At 41.4% G+C, this 19,114-nt stretch overlaps 1 protein-coding gene across 8 annotated transcripts in view; it reads left to right on the plus strand.

The window, feature by feature from the left end:
* The window catches only part of TPK1 (thiamin pyrophosphokinase 1), a 642,382-nt gene that overhangs the window by 416,750 nt on the left and 206,518 nt on the right, over window positions 1-19,114 (plus strand). For 7 of the 8 annotated variants that reach the window (XM_090050014.1, XM_090050010.1, XM_090050012.1 and 4 more), the window contains one exon: window positions 2,522-2,617. The exons of the other annotated variant lie outside the window; for it this stretch is intronic. In XM_090050014.1, coding sequence (XP_089906140.1) covers window positions 2,522-2,617 — 96 coding nt within the window. The remainder of the gene's footprint in view (window positions 1-2,521; window positions 2,618-19,114) is intronic. 8 annotated transcript variants of the gene reach the window in all.

Below are 19,114 nucleotides of genomic sequence, written 5' to 3' on the forward strand. Positions count from 1 at the left end.
TAGTGCCATGTAATGTAGTTATGCAAAGTAATAACGTGTTGCAGAAATAAACTTAAAAACTTTTTTATAACAATAACATCTGGGACTAATTAAGTTTATCAACTGAATGTATTTATTATGAGATTATCAAGGGATTCATTCACCATCCACTTTAAGTGCCATAACATTAGTGGAATTCATGTGGGATCGCTACAAAGTTCTACTCTGTTTAGTTGGTAATAATTTTAGAGGCAACGAACAGCAGAAGATGTGTGTTTCCTCATTAGTCCATAGTATTAAATATATTTTACATGTCATAGAATCCTAGAAAAGTAGGGCTAGAAGAGCCCTCTGAATGTCATCTAGTTTAGCCCTCTGCCTAAGCCTGGGTTATTCTTATCCAAACCTTCCCAAAAAGTTCTTATCTAACCTATTACTAAAACTACATAATCAACTCTGGCATACAACTACAAGATATAACAACCTTACCTGCTGGGCATGGCGGGGCAGGGGTGGCAGTTGCACATGGTAGATCTTGGGTTGCTTTTAAATGCCAAAGGTGATCTCCTACTTAAGAAGGTTGGAAACCAGTGTCCGAGATTGTCCCTGATCATCCAGATACTCCCTGATCGTCCAACCTCTTCCCGTGATTCTCCTGAACACAAAATGTTATATATGATTTTTTTTAAAAGTTACCTAATACTAAGACTGTCAAGGACTTTCTCCTTTAAGTAATACTCCATCAAACCACCTGGAGCCGTATTTTCCTTGAGTGGTAGAAAACTTAGATCTCATCCAGGTATTGGTGTCTTCCATGCGTTACACTTGCATTGGTGGCACTGAGTGTAACACCACCAGCAGCAGACTCATTGCAGCCCTTTCTACCTCTGTTAAAGTTGGGTGGCTTGTGTTCCCACAGTCTGCCAAAAGTCTGCCATCAATGCTAGGTTCTTCCTACTGTGGTAGGAATAGCACCTTAGGAGGTTCCTGTGTCGGGAGGAAGCTGCTTGTGCATAATACGCCCCTTTTTAACTTCAGTTGCCACCTGGAAAAAAACATTTAGAATGTTATCAGCTGTCAAAAGAGACACTGCTTTGTTATTTGCACATGTAAACAGTAAGCAAATCTTTTTTAAGATGTGCCAGTAAAGTCTAGTTTCTAGACCTGTAAACCAAAGAGGTGGGGAAATTTTATCAAGCTTTGTTTTCTTTTGTCTTACCAACTTTTTATACATCATATTTTAGACACAAGTATGTAATGAGTAACGAGAACCTCATTTTCTTTTCAGTCACTATAGTACATGGCAGAAGTACAAAATGAGTCAGACAGTGATAGAGCCAGGAAGGCTATAGAGAGACCTTGAAGTAGTAGGTAAGGGAACCTCTAAATCTAGCAAGTGTAATTTTTATTGTAATTTATGATCTTGCATGGGTGTTTTGTATCCTTGACACCTCTTTGAATGGCAACTTTATATGGTAGACATACTTCAGTTTTCCTTACTCAGCTCTTTGGCAAAGGCTTAGAAATTGTTTTAGCTCTGAATTAAGAAATCTGAACTGCTGCTTCTGCCCCATTTTAACATGTCCTCACTTCTGTAACTTATTAGGGGGTAAGGAGGTTTGATTATTAAATCACTGCAAATTAACTCACACAACTTTACTAGTTTCAGGAAGGTGACGTTTTTGTGGCCTTACATTTATATGCACGTTTCAATATGTAGCAGAAATGTAATGATTGCAGCACTCTAGAGTAGTGCTTCTCAAAGTATCTGATGTGGCAGACTGGCAATTTTTTTTCCAGTGGGCAGCAACTGCGTGTAACAGCGCTACACAAATGTGCAACCAGCTGTTTCTTTCTTTCCTCACCTCGCACAACGTAACGTCACCTGGAGTGTTGGAACGTATGAACTGTGGCACCACTTCGAGAAGCACTGCTCTAGAGGACAAGAGCAACTGCTGATCCTGTACAGTGCTGAGTACTTGCTATTCTCATCCCTCAGAAAGATGTCAATATGGCAAGATGGTTGAGGATCATACTCGGCTACACCCACAAATAGTCTCTTTGAGCATGTTGACCCTGCTTTCAACAATGCTGAAGAACACTGCCATGAGTATACACCACCTACTCAACTCTGCTCTGCACACATCAAGGGAAGAAGAGAGAACATGCCTGGCCCGCGGTGTGTGTCTAGGATGTGACCAGCATTGTGCTTGGTCTCATGTGTGATTATTGGCACACCCAGTGCCAATCTAACAGTGTCTGCATTAAATTTTTTTAATTTTTTGGCCTTTGGCATGGGCAGTGTGAGGAAGTAGGCAGCAGTGTTTTCAATTTTTTGCGTTTGGGAAGACTTTTCATACCTAGCTAAGCTTAATTGCTTTTTGGCCTCGAGTAGACTCAGATCAAGTGTACTATGGCTCAGCCTCTTCATGCCAGGACTTGTGGGCAAGTCTACTGTAGGTAAATTCATGAAGACCAGACATTCTTCATGAAATTGAGAGAGAACTGACATTTTCCTTCTCATTTCTATTCTTACCACTAGGGGTGTGAGCTCATAGAGACCCTGGATCAAGATTTGACTGACTTTACCAAGTGCCTTCAGATCCTCCAGACAAGGATAGAAGAAAAGCACCTGCAGGTAAATCCAGTGGATCTTCATCTGTGTTCTGTAGTAATAACTCCCCAGCACAATGAGGTTTCTGCATCAAGTGTACACTGCAATGAAGTGGTTATTTACTGTAGCTAGTCTGAATCTTTGCCATATTTTACTGCACAGCTAGTAAATATCTATGCTCTTGCTAAGTGAGATTACCCAGTGTGGCTAGACAAACAAACATCAGCTTCCTTGAAAGACAGTTTATATTGCTTTGGGTTAATGAAGTGCTGAAAAGCAATTTGTGGCTGGATGCTGGCCCTGGTATTCAAGTCAAGGATCCTATTTGGGCATGTAAATAAGCTTTCAAACCGAGGCCATCTGGATGTTGCCTTTCTTAGACAGAAGAGTAAATAAGGCAATGAACACTGTTCTGCTACTTATACTCATGGTGAGCAGTACCTCATTATGCAAGTCCCTATTAAAAAAGAAGGGATGTGGGAAAAGGGGGTTATTGGCAGAAAAAGGAAGGGTCACCCCAAGGGGGACAGAGAGGAGTTTAGATCTTGCTTCTCTTGTAAAACCAGATGGAGAGTGCACTGCCTTTTCTCTCACTTTTTTTTGTTTGGGGGATCTCACCTGCTTGTCTTCTCTGGGAGATAAATAGGAGAATTCATTGGATAGAAGAGGTTATCATAAGCAGCTGGAAAGGAACTGGTGCTGAGGAGGTACTTGGGATGAAGAATCTCCCAACAGTGTCCCATTTGCCTTGCTTTGCCATAAATACAGACTCCCTATCACAGTATAGAAACCAGGACTTTGGATCCGATTCTGCTGTACTTACATTCCTGAGTGAAGAGGGGCTACAGTAAATGTGCTGTTCAAAAATTGGTTTTCACAGGGATGCTGCAAGAAATTTGAAATGCAAAGTTATAGCAATGGGAATAAGACATTTTTCAAATGCATTCCTACAACGAGTAGCTAACTCCTTAAATCTTTGAATGCCTTGATCTCCCTTTCAGACTTTCAGTTACTAATGTAAGGCATTATTCAGCTGGGTGAAGGATATTGCACTGCAAATCCTTGATGACATTTTGTGAAGTACTAACCTAAGTATAATTGTAGTAATTGTTCAGAATGCATGCCAAAGCACTATACCTAACACTACTTTTATTCAATTATATTGTTGTGCTACTGTATGTAATGGCACCTAAGGGTACCAACTTTTAATTCAATACTAACCTGGTGCTTTTCTGACGATACAACAACTGAAAAGGGCAAGTTTTTTCCAGCCTAAGGAATACATTTATTAAAAGCTGACTATATTTCACTCAGAGTATGTGTTCCAGAACGTGTCTAACGTGCCATCTCTTGATCTCTTCAGGTTAACTGAAAATATACATTTTCCTTTTAGCCTTTGCATTTTCTGCCATAAAGGAGTTCCTGGAAGCGACTATTACTTCATTCCACCTATATTTAATGCCCATGTGATATCCAAACTTGCATCACACATTTGAATTCTTCAGTTAGGGTTGAAGTTCCCCTCTGTTCAGTGTCAGAATTATAATTTATTTCTAGTTGTAGAGTGCTGACATACATTTTTGCCTATGTTGATGTCTAGAGTCTGATTTACAGATACCTCATACTTGTTGACTTCAGTTAGGAGGGAGATACTTAGTAATACTTAACAGGACTGTGCAAAGCTTTGGTAGCTGATTTGATTCAGAGGAGATTCGGCCCAATTTGGGGACCGAATCTCCAAATCCAAATTGAATCGGGAAACCAAGTAAAAGCTTCGAATCAATTCAAAGCTTCCGAATTGATTCAGAAAAGATTTGGCTACTTTGGAGATTCAGCCATAGACTAAACAAGCAGCTGATAAGCCTGTTGGGGTTGGGGGACCAGGGAGGGAAGGGGCGTCGGGGAGGGACAGCTTGGGGCTAAGCCTGGGACAAGCTGCCTCTGGACGCGCTACTTGGGGAGGGGGGCAGAGGGGCACAGGATGCAAGCACAGGATGTGGAAATGGCAGTGCTGGGAGCAGGGGCTCTGCCCTGGTGCCGCTTGCCCTGCTGGGGCAGGGGGAAACAGGATGCGGATGCAGCTTGCTCCAGGCAGAAGAGGGCAAGCGGCAGCAGGGCATAGCCCTCACTCCCAGCACTGCCACTCATGCACCCCCTGCACTGGATGGCAAGTGGCGGCAGGGCAGAGCCCTTGCTGCCAGTGCTGATGTGGATGCCACACTTACATTACGCCCTCCCCCGTCCACGCCAGCTGGGCAGGCAGCAGCAGGGCATAACCCCCGCAGCTCCTCCCTCCAGGGCAGAGGCAGGCACAGCTGGAGGAGCCACAGGAGAAGCCCCCATGGCTGCCCTGCCCTGCCCTGCCCTATCCCCTGCCCGGCCCAGCCTCCTAGCACTTTAAAAAAAACAAAACAAAACAAAAAACCCCTGCAATCACTGGCTCTGACAGTGGTGATTGGGGCCTCTAAAGGCTTGTGCATCACAGGGCAGTGGGGGACAGCAGGATTGCTCCTTACCGCCCCTTCCTCCCTTCCCCCACCCCCCCCGCTCACTTGGCACCCATGCAGCAGCTACCCCATGGTGTGGATGTCATACAACACAGCAGGGCACTGCACACTGTCTAGGAGCTGGGATGGCTCCATGTGTCAGCTGGAGCCCGGCACTGCTCAGCCCCAGCTCTCCAAGCTCCTAGACAGTGCTCGGTGCCCTGTTGAGCTGAGCTGTGCTGCACCTGCTTGGCATCCATGTGGCAGCTGTCTCATCACCTGAGTGCAGCTGTCTGGGAGCTGGGGCAGCTCCACATGTCAGCCGGAGCCCAGCACTGCTCAGCCCCAGTGGCTCCAGCTCCCAGGCAGTGCGCCAGGCTGGGGGGGCGGTCCCTACTGCCCCACGTTGCACAGGGGGAATCTGCCACAAGTGCCCAGAGGCCCCAGTCACCCCTGCTACAGCCAGTGAATGCAGGGCTTTTTTTTCCCCCCCCAAATGCTGTGACTAAGGTGGGGCCCGGCAGGGGATGGGGCTGTGCAGGGGAGCCATGGAGGCTTATCCTGCAGCTCTCCCCACTGATCCAGATAGCCAAATCTTCCAAAGCCGATGGGGGCGAATCAGTTTGGGGCAATGATCCAAATCTCTGAATTGAATCACTGTCCTCCAAATCAGCTGAATCTGAATCGAATACTTCCCTATTTGCACAGGCCTAATACTTAGTACTTCTGAAACACTGGCCCCTTTTAATTGGTGAAGTATATGTTTATAATTTTCTAGCTTTAGGCACACAAATTGCAGGAAATGGGATTTAAAGGATCAAAGATGAGTCAGACACCCCCAAAACCATGCAGGTAAAACCCTGTTGAGTACAGCCAAATACCCTTCAAGCAATTATCACCTCAGAAGGAAAACAGCTTATCTGATTCTGTGGCGAAGGCTAATTGTGACAGTCAGCTTGATCTCCAGGAGGGAATGGTGATGAGCCACAAGATTGTGCGATAAGTGTCTTTTTCCAGATTCCAGAGCTGAAATCACATATATAGGTTCATTTTTACATGCCAGCTGGATTACTGTATTTATCAAATAAGAGTATATCAGGAAGCCCCTACAATCCTGCTTTTTCTGTGGGCCCATGTTAAAATTACAAAACAATGAAAGCATCTTCCATTCATTATGCTCAAAATATATTGAACTTGCAAGCTTGTCTTTCATTCATTGTTTATTTTGGCATGCAGTGATATAAACCTCGGAAATAAGTTGCACTCGATGTATATACTACATGCCTGCAGTCAGCTATGGCATATTCTGTCTGAACAAAATGAAGCAATGAGGAGCCTGGATCTTTGACTGGCTTGGGGAATAGATTACCTTTATTTGTTTCTCACTGTCAGTGCAAGGTCTTTGCCTGTAGGGAAGGTAAACTATCAGTTGCAATTCACCATGCATATTTGAGAGGGGAAATTTTTGTTAAATCATTTTCTCAGAGTATCTCTTGCTAAGCGTACATGATTACTTTTCCCTAAACTGTCAAGGAAGAGCTCATGTGAGGGCTCAAAATGACAACTTATATTTCCGAGGCATTTATTCTTGGTGTATAACCTGGTGCTGCACCATGTATCTATAGCTACATCATGCACAATAGAATATCAGAGTGTAATTTTGTAATGCCTGGATCATTGTTGTGTGTATTTATAATTAGGGGCTTTGATGGATTTGAGGGCAATAACCAAGACTATACTACTAACATTCTAAAACCATATGTTGCCCTAATTTAATGCCTCTGCAGTCCTACTAGTTTTTAAATTAGATTACATGGATGGATGGAGAGGTGAGGTAAAGCCATACCGAATTTGATACCTAAATGTTGTGAGTTGCCAGCATCCAAGCCATCAGATCTCTTTCACTGTTTTACATCTTTCTTGTAGCTCATGGCTGTCTACCTGCTTAGCAGGTGTGCAACACACTTCCATGTCAGGAAAATTCTCCCTCCTGATGAGCTGTCTCTAGACCAGTGATTCTCAACCATGTTCTGTATGCCACCAGGGTACCACATGCCACCAGATCCTTTGAAATGTGCCTCAAGGTGTGAGGAGATAAATAAATGCAGTCTCAGGCTTGTCCCTGCCTGATTGATCCCACACCCCCACTGCCTAGCCCCTTGGCAAGTAGGTAAGCACTGTCATATAAAATTAGTTTTTGAAATTGGATCCTACTCCATTCAAAAAAGTTATGGAGAGATGCCTCGAATCCAATGAGGAGTGCCTCAAATCCAAAAAGGTTGAAAATCACTGCTTTGTACTATTTAGGATCTGTCCAGTTTTTGTTTGTGCATAGTCTATTTTAACACTTGAACTGGGAAGCCCTCTTTCATATGAATATTTGAACAGTTTTTTTCCTTCATTTAAAGACTTTTAAGTATACATATTTAGAATTATTCTTCTCTGGCCCAATATATTATTGTATCTAATACTCATTGAAACCCAGCTTTCTTAGGTAGATGGCAGGGGTGTGCGAAGCGGGCAGTATTCAATTTGGATTTGGCATGACTCGGGGGACAGTGATTTGATTTGCTGATTCGAATCACTGTCTCAATTCAATTTGGCCGAATCTGAAACTGAATCTGAAGATTCAATTCTGATTCAAAGAATCAGTGATTCGGCCATAAACACAGCTTTATATGTTTTTTCTATGCACCTCGAAGTACCAGGTGCGGTTTGTGAAAGCTGAGATGGTGGGGCGGATGGAGTGTCTCACAAGAGCGTGAAGCGGTCCCCCACATGCTCGGCGGCAGCCCTGGAAGTGGGCCAGAAGTACTTCTGGATTCTCCATACAGGTTCGCCCTATTTCTTGTCGCATAATAAACAAAACTTCAAGATGCCATTCCAATTTAGGAAGGTCTTATTCACTTAAAATAATAATACCTGCTTCTTACTTTCCATGAGTAGATGACAGATGATTTTACGAAAGTGTCCAGTATGATTATACCTGTTTTACAAATGGAGAACAGAGGCATATAGAGCTCAAGTTGAACTCAGTTGTCAGAGTTCTATTGAGTGGGCAGCACACCTGCCTAAAATAACTCATGAGCAAGTCAACTGAACTACTTGATATTACCATTAACAATAGCTGAAGGGAAAATTGGGTCAGTGACCTTTCTTCATGCAAACTTAACCTTGCCACTTAGAATTAGTTTCTCTCTCTTGCATTGTCATTCTTCCTCTTCTGGTATTGGGCTTGTAGGATTTTCCAAGAGACAGCATCAATAGCGTGTTTAAAGCTGTTTACTGCGAAACCAAAGCATTCTCACCTCTTACATGGGACTCAGATGCATCCAGGAAATTCAGGACCATAGAAATATATACATTCAAATGCCATACAGCTTTTGGTGTCTTTCAACATGTTTTTCTCACCATGTTTGATAGTCTGGTCTGTTTCTCTCTCTATACTAAAAAAACCCCTACTTATATCCAGCATTATTCCCCAACTACCTATTCTGTCCATCACCCCCAGCTACCTTTTTGAGTGCCTTCTTTTACAAATAAGCTTTCAGAAGGGAAAGAGAATACTCTTTTCAGTTGAAAGTAGCAGTTGCATTTTCAATAGGTTAAGTGAAATCGTCTATTACTTTGTCATCTTCATGGTTTCAGTGTGGGCATGTTGTGTCTGACCAACCTCGCTGCCTCCTATGATCAAGTAACAAACTGTTTAGATGTGGGAGATGCGGTTGATGTCATATACTTGGATTTTAAAAAAGCCTTCAATATGGTCTCCCATGACACTTTTATAAAAAAACAGACAAACGGGGATTGTGGGCTGGCAGAATCCACGGTCAGGTGGGTTGGGATCTCGCTAAGGGCGTGAACCCAGAGAGTGTTAGTGGATGGGTCTGTATTGTCCTGGTGGGAGGTGGCCATTGGTGTCCCACAGAGTTCTGTTCTTGGCCCCATGCTGTTCAACAACTTTATTAGTGATTTAGATGAGGATCTGGAAAGCATGCTGGCCAAGTTTGTGGATGATACTAAGCTATGGAGAACAGCAGTTACACTAGGGAATAGGATGAGGATCCAGGAGCACCTGGACAAGCTGGAAAGATGGACGGAGCAGAACCAGATGTAGCTCAATAAGGATACATGCAGAGTGCTTCATCTGGGCATAAGTAACCAGCGACATAAATATAGGTTAGGAGGAGATGTCCTGGCCAGCACAATGGCTGACATGGACCTCAAGTTTATGGTTGATCACAGGATGATCATGAGCTGCCAGTGCAACACTATAGTCAATAGAGTTAATAGCATACTGGGATGTTTTAGGCAATGCGTCACAAGCAAGTCTAAGGAAGTGATACTTCCTCTCTATTCGGCACTGGTGAGACCCCAGCTAGAATTCTGCATCCAGTTCTGGGTGGCACACTTCAAAAAAGACGTGGAGAATCTTGAAAGGGTCCAGGGAAGGCACCACAAGAATGATTAAGGGCCTGGAGGACAAACTTTATGAGGAAAGACTAAGGTATCTGGGACTGTTTAGCCTGGGGAAGAGAAGATTGAGTGGGGACTTGGTGGCCGTCTGTAAGTATGTAAGGGGTGAATATCAGGACCTGGAAAAAAAAATTGTTCACTAGGGCACCCCAGGGGAGGACAAGAAGCAATGGTCATAATCTGTTAGAGGATAGTTTCAGGTTCAATATAAGAGAGAATTTCTTTATGGTAAGGGTGACCAGAATCTGGAATAGACTTCCCAAGGAGGTGGTGAAGTCCCCAACCTTGGAAGTTTTCAAGAGGAGACTGGACAGATACCTTGCTAGGAACATTTGATCTCAGCAGTATTCCTGCCCAGAGCAGGGGGGTTGGACTCAATGATCTTTCGAGGTCCCTTCCAGCCCTTACTTTCTATGATTCTATGACAGTGCCCGCTCTGGCCTTGGTTTTGTATTTCATTCAGAGTCTGAGACAATAGGTGCTCATACATTTACCACACTGGAGCATAGATTCTGTACTGACTCAAAGGAAAGAGTCCTTACCTGTTGTATCATGAATGCCACTTCATATAGCACCCTTGGTTTTCTCTCAAGGTCTCTACTTTTATGGTGGCTAAACCTGACAGTGCCTACCATACTAGGTGAAACCTGATGATAAAGAGATGAAGGTGGTACATTACATCAATTCATTCACTTTTTATCAGGCTCTTCAAAATAATACTGCTCCAGAGAAACAAAACAAAATACAATTTCACTTCCCTAGAAAAGCAGCTGATTTAATGTACACATTCTGTAGCATGACAAAAGAAAAAGGTTAAGATGCAGACTTGTGCCATACCCCACATATAAAAGAGCTATTGAGCTGCTATGCCTTTGAAAAATGTTGTTCTTAAATGGAAATGCTACTTTATCAGTAACTTTAATGCTGTTTTGTGAATTTTTCCTTTACTTTTCCATATTGGCGCATTGCTTTTATTAATTTGAACACACTACCATTAAAACCTTGAGAGGCAGTAGAATCACCAGTGAATTCATTTTCTTATATTTTTTAGCCCATATGAGCAAACAAAGATCTGTTATATCCTCTTTTAAGAGAAAGGATACTAAAGTTAAATAAAAGGTCCCAGAGCTCTGTTTTAGGACTAAATGGTAGTTTAGATGAAACAGTTAAAGAAATAACAATCTGTTCCTTCTAGATGAAGATAACAGTTAAAAACAACCACTAATTATAAGAATTCCCTTTAAAACTGTAAATTTGATTAAAAAACTAAAGCTCCTTTGACTCTGTGATCCCATGCTTTTCAGGAGAGTATTGGAAGCCGTTCCATTTGTTGGTAGCAAGTTTTCTTAGTAAACTCTTCCCGATTGGATAGTAGAATCTGAAGTGCTGTCAGCTTAGTGTCTGATCCTGAAAGTTATAGTGACCTCATTTCTTCTTATAATGAACGTAAACTGAATGTGTTCAGCCCTACGTGCAAGTCAGCACCTTGCAGAAGGGAATAATGACCTGCCATTGGAATAAGTCCTCCTGTAAGACCCAGAAATATGTGCTCACATTTTTGTTGGTGTCCCACTGAACCATCGGTAGGAATGAGTTTGATTCTCCCCTTAAACTGATTTTTGTACCACTGGGAATGCATTGACTTTGCTATAGATACTAATGCTACAGGAGAATCAGACCTATCAGGTGTGTCCAGACAAGTGTGCACATACATTTCCCCAGGGACAGACAGCAGCGTCATATAGTTGTGTGACTGCTATTTGTCTCTAGGGAACACTTGTGCACGTGCACTCTGGTGTGCAGCAAGTTGTCCTGGGTGGGGTAGTGAAGCTGGGGCCAGCACCTGGGCTAGCCCCAGCAGCTCTACCTGGAGTTGTGGGGGCTTTCCAGGGCTCCAAGGGTGGCAATCTGGCCCGCAGAGCCTGACCAGCAGCCAGAGCATGGCTCTGGCCAGCTAGACTCTAGTTTTGTGCGGTGCATGCTGCCGCCACATGCGCCATCCAGTTTTTGATGAAAAAACCCACCATGCTGCAAATTAGCAGCTTGGCAAATGCCTGCATGTGTAGCGTGTGTAGTTTGTGGCACTTCAGACCACACGTGCGCACTCGTCTGGACACGGCCATATTGCGTATTCCTGTGCGATTATGCATGGCTTGCAACTGGAATACCAGTTACTTTGACTGGTTTGACCCTAGTTGATCATTATAAAGAAACCCTTGTATCCTAGCCTCCAGTGCTCCTCTTAAGAAAGTAGCAGGCATTAGCTTCAGATGACAAAAAGACAGGTCTCATGTCATAACTGCCACTACAGTAGTTGTAAATGAAATCACTACACTTTTGGAAGCTACAATATCTAATCTGTACTTGCCATAGGAAAATTATAATAGGATTTCTCCCAAGGAAGATTCATTGCCACGTTCCTTTACTCCCAGGAATTTCTAATCTTGAAGGTTCACGTGACCATATATGACTTCCAGTAATGGAGAGACTTGGGGCTTTTTGTCTCAGAGTGACAGAGAGAAACACTGTAATCTCATAAGAAAGAGAGATCACATCTATCTTCAAATTCCAGTGCAATATAGTCATGGGCACAGAAATGAACTGCATTGCTTAAGAATCTTCACTATAATAATACATGGATGTTGCTTTTGGGCATTTATTATTATCAGTGTTGCTAATATTGCTATTATTAATACTAAGAATTGAAAATATCAATACCACTAATTGAAGTAGTAGTATTGAAGTAGTATTCCATTTCTTGGAAGTTGATTCCAAGTTCTTTAGCAGGGCAATTTGTGGCTATGTTGCCCAAGAAATTTGCTAATTTATATTCCAAATTAGGTTACCAGCTAATTCTCCCAATTCTCTCCATTACTGGAGAGAATGTATGGCTATGCGCTGAAGAGAATAGATTGTGCTGCTTGTTTACTTTTGAAAATGTGGCCATTTATTTAGGAGGTGAATTTTAGGCACCTAGGTTTCAAACCTCAGCTGCAGGTTTTGGAAAATTACTGATCTAATGCACACACGATAAACATTTTGAATCCAATTTTGCATAGTGATAATCTGTTAATTAATCTTTTTCCACATATGGTATTTGGGGGGCGACAGAGATTTAAGTTATTGCTGCAAGTAGTGATAGAAATATTTAAATATAAATTAAAATGGCAAAGATTTCAAAAGGAATATTTAGAATTCAATTCCCATTCCCCCCCAGGTTTGGATTTTTAGGGAGTAAAGGATGGCGTGTACATGGCTTGGAAAAAACCTACTAGACACTCATCTGCATATTTAGGTGCCTAAAGATTTTGAAAATTCTTGCCCTAAGGAAAACTCTGAGCTCACAAGGACTTTATGGTCACTAAATTAGTACTACAGTGATTTGGCCCCTGAGTATATGAAGATTGTGTAAAAAATAACCCATTTTCCATTACTTTCTTTATCTTGTTAAAGAAACATTGCTTAAAATATGCTTCTATCAGGGAGGCAGGGGGGAGACTGATTGATCAGTGAATATTTGAATGAATATTTGGTGAATATTTTCTTTCACTGTTTCTCCTGTATCACTGGTCAATTTGTTTTGTAAATTTGTGAGCAAAGGAGAAGAGTCTGAATGTGAAAAGAATGGAGGTGGTTGTGGTAAAAGTTCAGTAGAAAGACTTGATACTTCATTGTAATCTCTGTTTTTTCCTAAATGACTCCTAAATGACTATATTTTAAGTTAAGTGTGAGCACATTTACACATGCCCCTGACTGTGTATTTGGTACTGTACATTCATTTACTGCTTGCTTTTGCAAGTTCTAAATGACTTTGCAAGTACTAAATGACTGCTCAGTACCTGCTGGTACTGTGCTGTCCCAGTGGCACGTTTATTTTTAGATGATACTTTGCCAAAGCGTCTTGTGTAGACCCTCCCACTGTCACCTTAAATTGAGCAGCAGGAGGAATAAACCTCTTCCCACCTCACCTAAAGAAACTATTACAGTCCCATTCTATATGTATTAAAGAACTACATGTTGGTATGTGAGCAAATTGAATGTAGGCATAAAATAGCTGATCTGGAAGCACTTGAAAAACTATAAAGAAATTCTGACACTTCATTTTGAGTGAATGGAAAAAATCATATCTATGCCAGTGGACAAAAAAAATAAAGTATAGACTCTGTAATTCATAATGCAGGTTATTATTGGCTCAAGTACAAGGAAGATTTATTGCTTTAAATTATGTTCTTTCACCTAGAAAGAAAACACTGGAACCTAATAAGATCCTACTCGGTTTCCTTACTGTTGGAATATCTCCAGCCTCAGGGCTCATTCCTGCAAACCTTACCTTATGTATGTAAGCCTAATTGCTTAGATGGGCAGTGGGAGAGCTCAAAAGCAATACTGGACATGTGAGAAATGGAGGGGACCTTCTGTCTTTGATTTCAGCCTTCTATGTCTCCCTAGAGGCTAATAGGACAAGCTATTATGCCCTTGTTCATCACGAAGATGAATGTCCAGACCAGTTGCAGATAATAGTGTACTCTTGGGATCTATCTGTAGGATCTTTTAGGTTTGGGTTCAATATGCGTCTAAAGTTTTTAAATAGTTGAGCTGCTGCCTCTTCCCAGGAAGGTATAAAATGCATCCTACCCATCAGAAAGGCAGTGTAAGAGAGCTACATTACAATAGCGTGCAACAACATTATTTATATTGCCTGTTTGAGAAATGTCATCCTTAAATGTTTAAAGAGCTAAAATATACAGTCATAGAGTTACGAGTACAAAAAAAAGGCCTGGGACTTTCCAGGACTGCATTGCTATGATTGAGGTCATAAGGATACATTTGAAAAATGTCAGTTCTTGAAGGAAAATTTAGTTTAATTTTTCCCTAAGTTTTATATGAAAGAGTTTTTCCTGTAACATACCAAAGTGAACATAATTTTGGCGTGTCCTAGTTTCTTTAAGTTCTTATTCCTCAAAAGTACATTGACAAAATAATTTCAACCAGCCCTAGGCTTTGACTTGGCTTTCCCTTATCTAAATATAAATGCCTAGAGGGCTCATGGACACAGAGGGAAAGCCTTCCATCTTCAGCTCCCTCTGTGCAAAAATTAAGCTTATTTCCTACCTATGGGGACTTTTTACCATCTTGTACCATCTACACTTTTTCCCAGAGCCTGACAAAGGGACTTTGACCCCAAAAGCTTGCAGAAAAGGACAGTTTTCTTGCCATTTTCCAGTTGATCTAATAAAAGTTATAATTTTGGAACCAAGAGTTCTAGGTTTTTGTATGTCTAGAGATCTCTGGGTGTCCTCATTCCTGGCAAGATCCTCTCTGGCCAGAAATAATCCAGATTTAGTAGCCATCCAAGAATGCAGCGAAAATGTTCATTTGAGCAGAAATTAAGAGGCAAGAGGAGATGGTTTCAGTTGAGCTAGGAAAACAAGAGAGCCAACCTTGAAACAAACAGGAGGTAACAGACAGGTCAAAAGACGAGGTTCCTTTTGGGAAGAAATTTAAAGGGTGATCTATTTTGAACTGGATTGTGAAATTGAATGGGAACTGTCTGAGATGAAGGGAGGTATGAAAAGACACACATTCTCTTTAGATCTAATGCCCTGGGACCCGTGCTGTGGTCTGTAACCTAGCTAGTAAAGTTCAGGTTGGAAGCAGTGCTTTAAGAAGTCCTTGCTATTCTGAAACGTTCCCATGTGAAAACCATTTTTACCTCTGGCAAACAGTTGCAGTTGTAATCTGCTGGTGTTCTTGACCTGGATCTGCAGCTATGAATTTTGCAGGGTTGCCAGCAGAGAATTCTCAGTGAAGCGCTCTTTTCCCTAGTTACACTCTCTTCTGGCTAAAATGGTGTTAATTTGCTAACCTTCAGGACATGTTGCAAAACATGCCTGATTGAGCAAGCCCTTGCAGAGCCCTGAGGAAGAGGATAGAGGCTTTCTATGAAGTGGAAAGTGATGATTTTTATTCACATTCATCTGTTTATTATTTATGAGCTGTAGTAGGCTGAGGGGAAGGAACTCTATTGCTGCTTCAGATGATGTATGTTTTTGTAACACAAATATCACCGTGGTATAAAGGCGAGATTGCTGAGCCCAGAGCTTTGGTATAAACATCTTTGGATCATGGTTCAATGAACGAATGCATAAAATGGGTGACAGCATTAACAATGCTGTCACCCATTTTATGCATTCACTCATTGAACTGTGATCCAGAAGTCTGTGATATTTGTGTTACAAAAACATACATCATCCAAAATAGCAACACAGCTTTTTCCCCTCGCCCTACTACAACTCATAAGTAATCAGCAGACCGATGTGACTAAAAACCATCGCTATATATTTGCCTGCTCTGTTTCTATAGCTTCCATTTCTTTGACAGTGTGTAACAGCTCATTTCTCTGGTCTTTTCATCAGAAAGCACAGTCATTATTCCTTTTCACTAATACAAGCCTTCGTTTAGTTATGACTCATTGGTCAGGGATCAAAATTTTAAAGCTGGCTGGTAGTGGGAACCCCCAACAGGATAGTTCCACAAGCTGTCAAAAATTGTTCACGTCCTTTGTTTTTCATTGCAGCCATTGCTAAGAATGAATGAATGAATGAATAAAACTTCAGGCCTGTGGCATAATCTCTGGTTGCTCATTGTACATTTCACCAGTGGCTGAGGTTATATTTTACAGGCCTATTAAAACTTACTCCACTATTACTGCCTTTGTCAGATCATTTGTTTTTACTCATACTTGATCCAGTTTTTTCCTCTCCAGTTTTCTCAGGGCCCTCTATCTTTAAATTAGAGCATCAAACTATCAGACCAGAGAATTTCATTATTCAGTTCAGGCCTCAGTGCAGTATAGGCCAGGTCTCTAAAAGTTGAAGGGAAGCTTTTTCATAATCTCAGTTAAATTCTTCCCTGCAAATATTGTTTTGCTTTGTTGGATTTGCTGTGGTTGATTTCACTGGAGGTCTTGCGCTCCTTTAAAAAAAACAAAAGAACTGGAAGACGCTCAACAAGCATAAAGGTTTGATTAGGTCTTAGTATGTTCTAGAGCAGTGGTCTTCAAACTTTTTTGATTGCGCACCCCTATCAGTAACAAATTTTTGAGCATGCACCCCCAGTATATGTATATTTATAGAAATAGAAGTTCTAATATTTTCTTCCCGCACCCCAGTGGATTGTCTTGTGCACCCCACTTTGGAGACCACTGTTCTAGAGGAAATCCTATTTAGGTTTAAATGTAGTGCTTTAAGTTGAAAACAATTCATAAAATCATGTTGAGCTTGATTCATACGCAGCTGAAGACACAAAAGAAAAATGGCCTTTGGTTTAGTTGACTTTTGGCTTCCTGTAAACAATCACAGTGATATCAAGACATCTACAAGACATTATTTCAGTGAAATATAAGGCTGAAAGCATTCACTGAGGATAGATTATTTTAAAATTTAGAATTGCTTTTCATTGAGCAGATGATTGATAATTGATTGTTAAATCTGTGGGGCAGAGATTGTTTCAAAATCTCTGTACAATGCCAAGCACAACTTTCTCAATAAATGCAAACATTGCACAATCATCATGGATATCAACCAAGGAATGTTAAAATAACCTTTTTGATGATCATTTCATTTCTTTGCAAATTCACATAGCATATTTGTGTGATTTGACCATGACTGATAAATGTAATCAAGTTGAAACCATTATTGAAGAGCCTTACTCTGCATTAAATCTGAATGACTAATTTTCTTTAGTATCCAGGTCTGAACCTTTGCATTTAGACTCATATATCTACTACTTTGAATAAATGTAATGCTCATTAAATGCGCCAAATTAACAGTTCTGGAAGTTCACATTTGTGTCTCAAAATAATTGCAGTACAGGCAGCAGCAGGGCAAGGGCTGATGTACTAGTTTAATAAATTGTGTGTAATTGTAGAAATGTAGGTCTGGAAGAGACTGCATGAAATTATCTAGCCCAGTCCCTGTCTGCTTATGCAGAATAAAGTATACCTGGAACATAGTAATGGGTTAGCTTCCATTTTTCCACTGACAAAGTAGTGGTAGTAATTACTGGCCTTCATCCATAGAACTTGAAGCAAAGCAGATTATCTTGATCATCTACTCTGACTTCCTTTATCATGCAGGCCATATTCCAAAAATGATTAATATTATCCCCCATCTTACAGATGGAGAACCGAAGCTCAGAGAGCTTAAGTCACTTGTCCAAAGTCACACAGGAAGCCTGTGACAGAGTCAAGGCCTGAACCAGAATCCAATGCACTGCTTCTGACGCAGACTGCCCTTCTGTTCTGGGGAGCCTTCTATCAAAGGCTGCCAAGAATTGAGTCATGATGTTTGACGCATTTCTTTCAAGTAAAATATATATCCTCACATATTTAACAGTAGAGAAAATGAGGTATGGAAATCAGATTGACTGGCCCAAGTTTTTGATTAGCACCATCATTCTTTACAAAGCATGGTGTATGCCCCAGTGAGTTCTTTGATAGCTGCTGAGTCTGATGCACAAGTGACAGTCCCGCCCACAGGTAGGGCACACCCATGCACTACCAGTGCTCTGAATCTGAGTGGCAGATTCTTTCCTCCTCTGATGCTGGTCACCACAAAACTTGATACAGTCTGCCTCGCAGCACCTTATCATCTGCAAGGTGACCACCAACTAGAGTGGCATTCTGCACTCCTTTCCCAATCATCCACAGAGATTCCTAAGGATGCTAAGTCATCTTGGCTAGCATCCTGAAATCTACGCAGCAGTCTGCCTCTTGTTCTAGATGCTTTGTTAGCTTCAGAATACAGCATATTCTTCAGGATCCTGTGATCCAATATTCACTTGACATAACCAAGCTGCTTGAGTCTTTTCTTATTAATCAACATTCCCATGAATGATATACCAGCACAATTTTACAGTTCCACATTTGTCACCCTGGCTTGTCATCTTATCCAAAGAATTTTACACAAAACCGGAGGAGTTAATGGGAGTATCAAGAATAAAAAAAACAAATCCTAACTCCCACATTTCTAATCCAGTGATCATTCCATGTTTGCCTTCTGTATCTCATCATTACGTATTTTTGCCCTGTTTAAGCAGCCTGACATAATCAAACTGGCATGTTTAGCACAAATAATTAAATTTTTGTATTTTAAAATAATAAAAGGGGCCTCAGATGGGTGGGGGGAGGGGAATAGTATCAGAAAAAATGAGGGAATCAGCCTAAGAGAGAAATACTTTGTGAAGCAGCTGGCAATTCACCTGGAACATTATCATGTAAAGATTAATAGAATCAGTGAGGTGACAGTGAAATTGATTGAAGGCTATCTTCTGAGGTACAGAGACAGGGTAACAGCTATCATCGGAGTACTCTTGTTCCCATGAAGAGTCAGATGGCTAGAGCAACAAGGAGAGGTAAGAGGATTGCGCCTCAGCAAAGTTCAAATGTTTGTGTGATTGTGCATATCGTTTTAGTAAGAAATGAATGCCATGCATTTTTATGTAGACATTCTAGCCATGAGGCCAAACACATGTTGCAAGAATATCAATGTAAGTACAT

The sequence above is a fragment of the Crocodylus siamensis genome, chromosome 5 (genome assembly GCF_052110815.1).
Source record: "Crocodylus siamensis isolate JL-2025a chromosome 5, ASM5211081v1, whole genome shotgun sequence".
Classification (NCBI taxonomy): domain Eukaryota; kingdom Metazoa; phylum Chordata; order Crocodylia; family Crocodylidae; genus Crocodylus; species Crocodylus siamensis.